Raw genomic sequence first — 11,636 nt, forward strand, 5'->3', positions numbered from 1 at the left:
ATCAACTTTTATCAACAAATTATATTAATTAGGATAAAATAACCCACCAACAGCAACTCTTGAACCGTTGAAGCTAGAGACACCAAACCAACTTTCACATGTTCAGGCTATTCTAAGAAGTTAAAATTCCTTAAAACGTTTATAAACTATAACTATATAAATTAGCATAAATTAGCATACAATAACCTACCAACAGTAACTCTTGAACCGTCCAAGCTAGAGACACCAAAACAACTTCACATGTTCCGGCTATCATATCCACTGACACAAAAACACTTTTCAAGAGCTGAAGCAAGTCACCAAATTTTTCTTCATGCAAAATTAACATCTAGTTTGCAAATGCTATTGAATAAACTGCAGAGGGATATAACACAATGCAGAATCAATGACTTCGCTTATTTTGATAAACAACATGAAATAACTTGTCTGATTCAATAAGAAAGCTAAAGTTATATATGTGTTTTTTGGTTGTTGAGTAAATTAGAGTTAGACCATGCCAATTATAAGTTTATCTTAAAAAAAGAGATAATAATAATAATAATAATRTACAGTTGAAGTCGGAAGTTTACATACACCTTAGCCAAATACATTTAAACTCAGTTTTTTTTTTACAATTCCTGACATTTAATCATAGTAAAAATTCCCTTTCTTAGGTCAGTTAGGATCATAACTTTATTTTAAGAATGTGAAATGTCAGAATAATAGTAGGGAGAATGATTTATTCCAGCTTCAATTTCTTTCATCACATTCCTAGTGGGTCAGAAGTTTACATGCACTCAATTAATATTTGGTAGCATTGCCTTTAAATTGTTTAACTTGGGTCAAACGTTTCGGGTAGCCTTCCACAACCTTCCCACAATAATTTTGGTGAATTTGGGCCCATTCCTCCTGACAGAGCTGGTGTAACTGAGTCAGGTTTGTAGGCCTCCTTGCTCGCACACGCTTTTTCTGTTCTGCCCACACATTTTCTATAGGATTGAGGTCAGGGCTTTGTGATGGCCACTCCAATACCTTGACTTTGTTACCCTTAAGCCATTTTGCCACAACTTTGGAAGTATGCTTGGGGTCATTATCCATTTGGAAGAACCATTTGCGAACAAGCTTTAACTTCCTGACTGATGTCTTGAGATGTTGCTTCAATATATCCACATAATTTTCCTGCCTCATGAGGCAATCTATTTTGTGAAGTGCACCAGTCCCTCCTGCAGCAAAGGACCCCCACAACATGATGCTGCCACCCCCGTGCTTCACGGTTGGGATGGTGTTCTTCGGCTTGCAAGCCTCCCCCTTTTKCCTCCAAACATAACAATGGTCATTATGGCCAAACAGTTCTATATTTGTTGCATCAGACCAGACGACATTTCTCCAAAAAGTACGATCTTTGTCCCCATGTGCAGTTGCAAACCGTAGTCCGGCTTTTTTATTGCAGTTTTGGAGCAGTGGCTTCTTCCTTGCTGAGCGGCCTTTCAGGTTATGTCGATATAGGACTCGTTTTACTGTGGATATAGATACTTTTGTACCTGTTTCCTCCAGCATCTTCACAAGGTCCTTTGCTGTTGTTCTGGGATTGATTTGMACTTTTCGCWCCAAAGTACGTTMATCTCTAGGAGACAGAACRCGTCTCCTTCCTGAGCGGTATGAYGGCTGCGTGGTCCCATGGTGTTTATACTTGCGTACTATTGTTTGTACAGATGAATGTGGTACCTTCAGGCGTTTGGAAATTGCTACCAAGGATGAACCAGACTTGTGGAGGTCTACAATTTATTTTCTGAGATCTTGGCTGATTTCTTTTGATTTTCCCATGATGCCAAGTAAAGAGGCACTGAGTTTGAAGGTATACCTTGAAATGCATCGACAGGTACACCTCCAGTTGACTCAAATTATGTCAATTAGCCTAACAGAAGCTTCTAAAGCCATGACATACTTTTCTGGAATTTTCCAAGTTGTTTAAAGGCACAGTCAACTTAGTGTATGTTAACTTCTGACCCGCTGGAATTGTGATACAGTGAATTATAAGTGAAATTATCTGTCTGTAAACATTCGTTGGAAAAATTACTTGTGTCATGCACAAAGTAGATGTCCTAACCGACTTGCCAAAACTAGTTTGTTAAAAAGAAATTTGTGGAGTGGTTGAAAAACGAGTTCTAATGACTCCAACTTAAGTGTATGTAAACTTCCGACTTAAATTGTATATATATATATATATATATATATATTATATATATATATATATGTGTGTGCGTGTGTGTGTGTGTTATTTCAGAGTATTTAGGCAAGTTAACTGGCTAACTGTTCAATTGCATAGCTGGGATGCACATTGCTCAGTTTATAGACAAGCCAGCTCAACTTCAGGGCGGGCTTTCGCGCGTRAGGAGCAGCGGGTGAGAGTGGAGGAGAGGGATAAAGCAGAGCGCGCTGCCAGAAAAATGTGGGGCTCGTCCTTAAACCTGACGTCAGCAGGCACGAGCTTTAATAACATCACCAGTCCCAGACCCAGACAGTGGTCCTCGCGGAGGAGATGACAACTAGAAGAAGATTGCCTGGGACTTGTGGAGTGCGAAATATTTTGTTTTTAGTAAAGGAATAATTCTGGGTTCAATGAATTTACAATTCCTAACCAGTGATGAGCTGGCTGCTAAAGTGGATTCTTATAGCAGCAGGGATTCAACAGGTGAGAAAGTGCCAATATAATACTTTTTTATCAACACATGGTTTAAGCCTTTTTTACCAAATCTATTCATTTCTGAAGTGCCAGATCTGATTCATGATTTCTTTAGAATAGAATAGTATTATTGATGCTTCCGGGAAAAATTCACCGTGTATTCACAAGTTATCCCTCCATTTGTTAGTTGTACTTTACTGCCACCATGTGGTTATGTGGAGTCATGTTTTGCATTTTACTCCAGATTCAAGAACTTCTTGGACAGTACTGTAATAGCATGGCATCAACAAACATTAAATACTATGTTTCTAGTTTAATTTGGCCCTATCTGCCAAGTTATGAAAGGTTCTTCATTAATTCAATACTTCACACGTTAAAACTGCTCACACAGTCTCAAAATGTCTGGCCTCAAACTTAAGTTATATCACTCACACTGCATCTAAATGGGAGAGAAAAAACAACTGCTTACACAAAGAGATGAAGGTGAGCGTCTATGATGCTCTATGTTGATTTGACCAGAGTTGTGCTCATGGTCTACCCTCAACATTCAGCTTGCACTTTCTCAACCTGACAACAGACGGCATGTGTGACACAACATTGGTCATTTCACCCAGGTTTGGCACGGGTTAGAGGTCAAATCAGTTGAACACTCCACATCTGAGGAAAGAAAGTTCCAAGTTTCTTATCTGACCAATATGGCAGTATTGTCAAGGTCACATTAGAAGTCAATCAAGATGTTTGATAAACCATTTATCACTTTTTTCATTCCCCGATGCCCAAACAGCGTTTGATGTTGATGTTATATGTCTGCTTGAGGTCACAAGGTCACACAAAGGTCACACAAAAGGTCAAGGGGTTATAAGTCTGAACAGGTGATGGTATTCACATTAATCTCAATACCAATTTTGGCTGTCTAGATATGATGGGGGTAAGGAACAATGAAACTTTGTATACACGTACATAAACCGACAAGCACAAAGCTTCTCATCTCAACAGAAAACCCAGTTCAAATTCCTGTTATGCAATATGTATATATATGGATTTAAAGATTTTTTTTTGTACTCTTCATCCAATTTCCCTTCATTTTTAGATTAAAAAGCTACATGGAGATGATAAACTGTTATTGTCATGATCAGTTGTTGTCCGTGTCTTTTTCATTACCTTGTGAAACACCCCCAGAATGCCCTTTAATGCTAAAAGTGACACGTTGTCTGAATCCCAAATGGCACCCTATTCCGAAATAGTGCACTATATAGGGAATAGGGTGCCATCTGGGATGTAACCGTGTTCTCTGATGTTGTTGTGTAATGACTGAGCCTGATGACTGCTGACGCTTCAGCGGCAGATCCCCTGGGTACTGGCTCTGTRGTACACCCATGATTACATCTCATTTATCTGCATTAAACATCCTATGCGCTCAATGGATTTACTATTTATTACTATAATTATATTAGAAAAACGTGAAGGCAACTGATGGGCTGCCAAGAACAAGCTTAGGAAAACAAAAATAAACATGATTAAGGGGTCTTTTTCACATTTAATTAATTGCAGATTAATTGTGTCTGTATAACCTACCTGGATCAGAAGCTCTTTGGCTTTTATGATATTAATATTAACATGTTGAGGCTGAAATGTAATTAGAGAGGTTTAATACAGAATAAGACCCTGCTGTAACCTGCATGGGAATCTCCAAGAAAAGTTAATTTAGCACTGTTGGTCGGCCCATACTGGAGGCAGCGGTTGCTGTTATGACATCAACATTAGTTACACTTGTTTTCATTGAGACGGTTTCCTGGACAAAGATTAAGCCTTGTCCTGGACTAAAAAGGCCTAGTCTGTGTCTGGGAAACCAGCCCCAAAAAGTTCCCAACAAAAAATCTGTTTGTTGAATGTTCAGACATCAGAAATKAAAGTTTGGCCCTCAGACGTTAGGCATAAAAGAGTGTCTCGTTCACAAAGTATGACATTTTAAAGTAGCCCATTAGGCAATCTGGCTACTCCGTGTGTAATAATGGGTTATGGAACACTCTGTGTCCTGACTCATACGAGGAAGTCCTGCTCTTATAATGTGAGGCCAAGACTGAGAATCATTTTTGGAGTTATAAATACTGAGCCAGTCTGAGCCAGCGGACGAGCCAGTTTCCTCTGTAGGGACTTAAACAGTCTGGATCCAAGACCAACCGCCAGTTGTTTGGTTGTAAAACCCTTCCTAGTGGCTTGTTCAGACAGCACATCTGTTTGGAGTGCTTTAAAAAGGGCTGTTTTTCATTTGATCACACACACAAAAACTGGGTTTCTGATCTCGGCATAAATATATACAGTTTGTACAGGCAATATTCATGGGGTGAAATGTTGGACACGTTTTATTGTATTGTCACGTCAGCTGTGAAAATACTTTTATATTTTCAAAGAAACTATGAAAAATGGCCTACAGGCAGAATATTGTGTAGACAGGGGAACAAAAAGTACTTTGACTAATCAGCGTCATATTGATGAAATCATTTTGATTTCATATTCTTTCTTTTACCTCCCTTACCCTGTTAATCAACCTTGTTGTTGTACAATCCGAACAAGAAGGCCAGCCAGACCTTTTAGCACATTCAGGACTTGCAACACTTATCTAGCCAAATAGGGGATTTGGGTCTATTAGTTCTTAGGCCGATATAGGACATGTTGGAAATAAAAAAGATTAAGGACATGAAGCTAATTACGACTTTGATCCTTGGGGCAACAGCCTATTATTCCCCTGTAACTGTTGCTACGTCAACTTAGCAACAGTATTTTGGGTGGCACTTATATAATGTGATTGTGATACAGGTGATCCACGTGCTAACAAGTACATGTGCTTCACAGGAGGTTGGTGCCACCTTAATTGGGGAGGACGGGCTCGTGGTAATGGCTGGAGCGGAATGGGAGGAACGGTATCAAACACATGGTTTCCATGTGTTTGATGCCATTCCATCTACTCCGTTCCAGACATTATTATGAGCCATCCTCCCCTCAGCAGCCTCCACTGATTGTGCTTTAAATTGTCCTAGACATGGAAACCTACACAGATAACATACTGTACATCTTTGATGCTTTAGGAATGTCTGTTCTCTACTTACATGGTTTATTGTGTTACCAAAAGTCATAGCGTTTGACCATAGAGAACTAAAATATGTATTATGTATATCAAAGTGCATAACACTAACTCCTCCCTGTCCCTCTCATCTAGGCCTACTCCCAGACCCAGAATTCCACTGCCATGCTGCCCCTAGCAGAATCGACAGACCTAGAGCCATACAACCGGACCCAGTACTGCCACTGGCCCTGTGAGTGCCCCCTGGTCCCCCCTTCCTGCCCTTCAGGGGTGAGCTTGCTCATGGATGGCTGTGACTGCTGCAAGGCCTGCGCCAGGCAGGTGGGGGAGGAGTGCAACGAGGCAGACACTTGCGACTACCATAAGGGACTGTACTGCGATTACAGCTCAGACAAGCCTAGGTACGAAAAAGGAGTGTGTGCATGTAAGTGTCATTTACCAYACATACTCTAACCTACTAAAGACACCAATCATGATTAAAGGAATAATCCACTCAAAAACTATATTTTGGTATTTGTTTCATTAGTTCAGTGCTGATACAGTCGCAAAATATGTTGCATGTCAGCAATCTGGTTTTCAAGATATATCAAATTGTAACTTGCCACATTATCATGATGATGTGGCAAGTTACAATTTGCTTATTGAAAGTCCTGTATCTTGAAAACCTGATTGCTGACATACAAAACATTTTGGGACTGTATCAACAGTGGACTAATGAAAAAAATACCAAAAGATAGGTTTCACAATTATATTACCCAATGTCATGACATGTTTGTTTCTGTTCAGATAACACTAAAAACATAGTCTGCTACATTACATTGTTATCATTACCTTATTCACTGTGTATCTCTCTGTGATGTAAGACTGCTGTCCTGACCTTCTTTGCCAGATATGGTTGGCACGGGCTGCGAGCATGACGGTGTGATCTACCGGAATGGGCAGAGCTTCAAACCCAGCTGTAAATACCAGTGTCTGTGTGTGAACGGGGCCATCGGGTGCGTGACCCTGTGTACGGACTCCCAGCCCCCCCGGGTGTGGTGCCAGAACCCGAGGAGGGTCAAGATCCCCGGACGCTGCTGTGAACAGTGGATCTGTGACGAGCCCAAGAAGGGGAGGAAGACTGCTCCAAGACATGCAGTGGAAGGTAGGACACAGATCCAACAATCAATCAAACAATTGATCAAGCAATCAATCAGTCAGTCAGTCAATCAATTAATCAGTGGTGGCTGGTGTCACTTCAAATAGGAGTACAGGCTCATTGTAATGGCTGGAATGTAATAAATGGAACCGTTTCAAACACATTGTTACCATTAGTGAATGAGAAATAGTCCATGTGTTCAATACCATTCCATTCCAGTCATTACATGGACAGAGTCTCGTGTATTGAGAATCTCGTAACACTAATAACCATGGTAATATTGAGCAATTCTTTGAAAATTGTGAAGCAAAATAGTTTAAGGACATTGCTTCATAGTAGTTCACAGGTAGTACTTCTGTTGCAGCAGTAGTTGTGTGGGATCTTTAAACACTATCAGCGGTGGACTAGGGTGTGAATGTAGGTTGTTACTCCAGTGGGGAGAAGAGGTGCAGCTGTGTGTAAGAGAAGAACAAACCCTTTTCCTGAACACTCTCTCGCTCTCATTCTCATTGTTACTTTTGGGTAGTTCCAGTGCTCAGCGACCTTGTCCAGTAGTGTGCAAAGACAAAAGGGAACTTGGATGTACTAGAGCAGGGCTCTTCAACCCTGTTCCCAGAGAGCTACCATCCTGTAGGTTAACTCCAACCCTGTTCCCAGAGAGCTACCGTCCTGTAGGTTAACTCCAATCCTGTTCCCAGAGAGCTACCGTCCTGTAGGTTAACTCCAACCCTGTTCCCAGAGAGCTACCGTCCTGTAGGTTACCTCCAACCCTGTTCCCAGAGAGCTACCGTCCTGTAGGTTAACTCCCAACGCCTGTTCAGAGAGCTACGCGTCCTGTAGTGTTAAGCTCCAATCCTGTTCCCAGAGACACTACCGTCCTGTAAGGTTAACTCCAACCCTGTTCCGGAAGAGCTACCATCCTGTGGTTAACTCCAACCCTGTTCCCAGAGACTACCGTCCTGTAGGTTATCCAACGCTGTTCCTGGAGGATACCGTCCTGTAGGTTTACCTCCAACCTGTTCCCAGAGAGCTTACCGTCCTGTAGGTAACTCCAACCTGTTTCCAGAGAGCTACGTCCTGTAGGTTAACTCCAACCCTGTTCCCGAGAGAGCTACGTCCTGTAGGTTAACTCCAACCCTGTTCCCAGAGAGCTACCGTGCCTGTAATAGGTTAACTCAAACCTGTTTCCTAGAGCTACCGTCCTGTAGGTTAACTCCAACCCTGTTCCTAGAGAGCTACCGTCCTGTAGGTTAACTCCAACCCTGCTCCTGAAGAGCTGACAGGTGTATAAAGTCGAGCACACAGCCATGCAATTTCCATAAACAAACATTGACAGTAGAATGGCCTTACTGAAGAGCTCAGTGACCTTTCCAACAAGTCAATTCGTCAAAAAAGTGCTGTTATTGTGAAGTGGAAATGTCTAGGAGCAACAATGGCTCAGCCACTAAGTGGTAGGCCACACAAGCTCACAGAACGGGACCGCTGAGTGCTGAAGCGTGTAAATATCATCTGTCCTTGGTTGCAACCCATGAAATGGGTTTCCATAACCGAGCAGCCGCACTCAAGCCTAAGATCACCTTGGGCAATGCCAAGCGTCGGCTGGAGTGGTGTAAAGCTTGCCGCCATTGGACTCTGGAGCAGTGGAAACGCGTTCTCTGGAGTGATGAATCACGCTTCACTATCTGGCAGTCCAACGGACAAATCTGGATTTGGCGGMTGCCAGGAGAACACTACCTGCCCCAATGTATAGTGCCAACTGTAAAGTTTGGTGGAGGATGAATAATGGTCTGGGGACGTTTTTTATTTTTTGTGCTAGACCTCTTAGTTCCAGTGAAGGGAAATCTTAATGGTACAGCATGCAATGACATTCTAGAAGATTCTGTRCTTCCAACTTTGTGGCAACAGTTTGTGGAAGGCCCTTTCCTGTTCCAGCATAACAATGCCCCCGGGCACAAAGCGAGGTCCATACAGAAATGGTTTGTCGAGATCAGTGTGGAAGAACTTGACAGGCCTGCGCAGAGCCCTGACCTCAACCTCATCAAACACCTTTGGGATGAATTGGAATGCCAACTGCGAGCCAGGCCTAATCGCCCAACATCAGTGCCAGACATCACTAATGCTCTTGGGCCTGAATGGAATCAAGTCCCCACAGCAATGTTACAAGATCTAGTGGAATGCCTTCCCAGAAGAGTAGAGGCTGTTATAGCAGCAAAGAGGGGACCAACTCCATATTAATACCCATGATTTTGGAATGAGATGTTCAACGAGTATGTTCAACGGTGTCCACATACTTTTGGTAATGTAATGTATTAGATCCAGTTTTGATGAATAATGTCTAAAAAGCACTTCTGTCACTGCCCATATTCAATTGTATTCTCTCTCTCTCTCTCTCTCTCTCTCTCTCTCTCTCTCTCTCTGGAGCGGGGATTCACACTTAGATAAGATTGACAGCTCTAAAGAAGTTCCACTCTAACCATCAAAAAACCGCTATGCGGATGTTGGCAAAGCAGATCTGATTGAATAGAGCCCATAATAAGAGTATGACTTATTATTGAAATGTCTCAGTTCACGATCTCAGGGTAGCCATAGTAATTCTCCAGCTCGGCGAAGATGTCGTTGGGGTTCTTGCAGCTGAGGTTACAGAAGCAGGCGTTGTCGACACATGACCTGCCAGGTGAACACAGGCCGTTGGGACACATAAACTCCACATCGATGGTCTTGGACTTGTAGGGATGCAGCGCGATGGTCCCGCGCCACGCACACCCACACCCACAGTATTTAGGCCTGTAAGACTTCTTACTGACACAGCCTGAGATGGTAAAGTTTTTTGGCTGCTCTTCTCTGTAGATGTTCATACAATTCTTCCCTGGCTGGAGAGATAAGAGAGGACTTTTTTCTGTGCAATGTGATACTCTGTCAATCTAATGTAGAGTTATCTATAAGTCACAAACAAACATTCTGACCTCTATGCAATGCGTACAATGTAATGGTGATAGGCATGTTGTTGACCGTCGGCCATATATGTGGTGCAAATAAATAGACCTCCAGTGTTCAGCGTGGGTGTATGCATTTTATGCCAGCATATCTCATCTGTACGAATCGTACCTCCAGTGTTTCGTTGTATGTTGACTTCAGTGTGATGTCGCACCTCAACAAGGGCCGTATTGTTGCAGGAGTTGTGCGCGGCAAATCTGTTACGCCTCTATATCCAATCAGTACATCTGTGCAGTTCGGCGATTGAGTAGTTCAAACCAACGCTATTCTAGAGATCACAGGATCATTCGACCGAAACTAAGCATCGCTGTTTTCAGTTAGATAGCTGTAAGTACACTGAACCCAAGTGAGTTTCTAGGTCTGGATCTTTACTCAGACTACGATTGACCTTGCTCCACCGCGTTGCCCTTAAGATGAGGAATGATAGTCTTATGTCAGTCACTAGAGACAGGCAGGAGAAAGGAAGTGAGAAAAGATGGACAGTCATGCAGACGCATGCAGGGTAGATTCAGGTGTTAAAGAGGTGCAGTGAGAGAGAGAGAGAGAGAGAGAGAGAGAATGACGAGGAGAGAGATGTAGTAAGAGAGCAGATCAGAGAGAGAGAATGCACGGTAGATGAGAGAGAGAGATAGAGAGAAGAGAGTCAAAGAAGAGAGAGAGAGAGAGAGAGAGAGAGAGAGAGAGAGAGAGAGAACGATTGTATGTTAGTAGCAAAGGTATAGAGAAGAGAGAGGAGAGAGATCGAGATCAAGAGAGAGATCAATTAGTAGAAGAGACTCGATATTTACAACGGCACCATCAACCATGCTGGATGATGGTCACCCCGGCACCCACTCGCATCCAAAAGAATTGAGCGTATGCTGTTGGGACTGTGGCATCGCTATTGTCCTCAAGTGCAAGAATCTTCGCTTATGCCTCGTTAACCGTCCTATTGTCTCGATCATTAAACAAAGCATGCTGGCTGTTAACGGTCTCTATGTCTCATCATTTGCTTCCTTGTACTTGTCGCTCATCAATCTGCTTCCTATTAGTACTCATCATTTCAGGCTTTCTGGCTGGTTTAATCCTATTGTCCCTCCGACTCATTCAAGCTCCTATTGTCCCTTCATCATATTGCTGGCTGCTGTTAGACCAGGAGAGGGAAGGAGAACACGAGGCAACGGCACGAGACGAATCGTCTATTGTCTCATCTAGCATTCTGTCTGTTAGCAAATGCCTATTGTCCTAATCATCGCTCATGGCTGGTAACCAATCTGGGATTGTTCCATATGTTCTGCTGAGAGTCCTATTTGTCCTTCTATCAAATATCATGCTCCTATTGTCGCTCATCACACTGCTTGCCTATTGTCCACTCAATACATCACCGCTCTTGCTTGTTTGAAAGGCTCCTATTGTTCACATCTGCTCTGGCTGTTAACATTGACTGTCAGGGATAAGAATTGATCATAATTGTCACGACATCATCTTTTAGGCTTTGGTCCTAATTGTCGACTCATCAAGTTAGCAGAGATGTGGCTCCTAATTGTCCTCATGAGAGAGAGAGGAGGCATGCGATGCTGAGATGCCTTAGTTAGAGAGAGGAGCAGTAGGAGAACGACTGAGAGAGACGATAGACGAAGGAGAGAAATGGGACAGTCTGCTGTTACTTCGCACTTATTGTCACCTCAAGGTAGGCGATGACCCAGAGCGTCACTAATTGGTCCTTCATAAGAAGAGAGAAGAGAGAAGAGAGAGAGAGGAGGAGAAGAGAGAAGAGAGAG

The 11,636-nt window shown here is 42.7% G+C and overlaps 1 protein-coding gene across 1 annotated transcript in view; it reads left to right on the forward strand.

The window, feature by feature from the left end:
* Positions 1-2,469: 2,469 nt before the first annotated feature.
* ccn4a (cellular communication network factor 4a) overlaps positions 2,470-11,636 on the forward strand; it is a 15,528-nt gene continuing 6,361 nt past the window's right edge. Inside the window, exons 1-3 of the mRNA XM_023974697.2 lie at positions 2,470-2,671; positions 5,880-6,168; positions 6,634-6,888. Of these exons, the coding sequence (XP_023830465.1) occupies positions 2,624-2,671; positions 5,880-6,168; positions 6,634-6,888 (592 nt within the window). The 5' untranslated portion in view covers positions 2,470-2,623. The remainder of the gene's footprint in view (positions 2,672-5,879; positions 6,169-6,633; positions 6,889-11,636) is intronic.

The sequence above is a fragment of the Salvelinus sp. IW2-2015 genome, linkage group LG30, assembly GCF_002910315.2.
Source record: "Salvelinus sp. IW2-2015 linkage group LG30, ASM291031v2, whole genome shotgun sequence".
NCBI classification, from domain to species: domain Eukaryota; kingdom Metazoa; phylum Chordata; class Actinopteri; order Salmoniformes; family Salmonidae; genus Salvelinus; species Salvelinus sp. IW2-2015.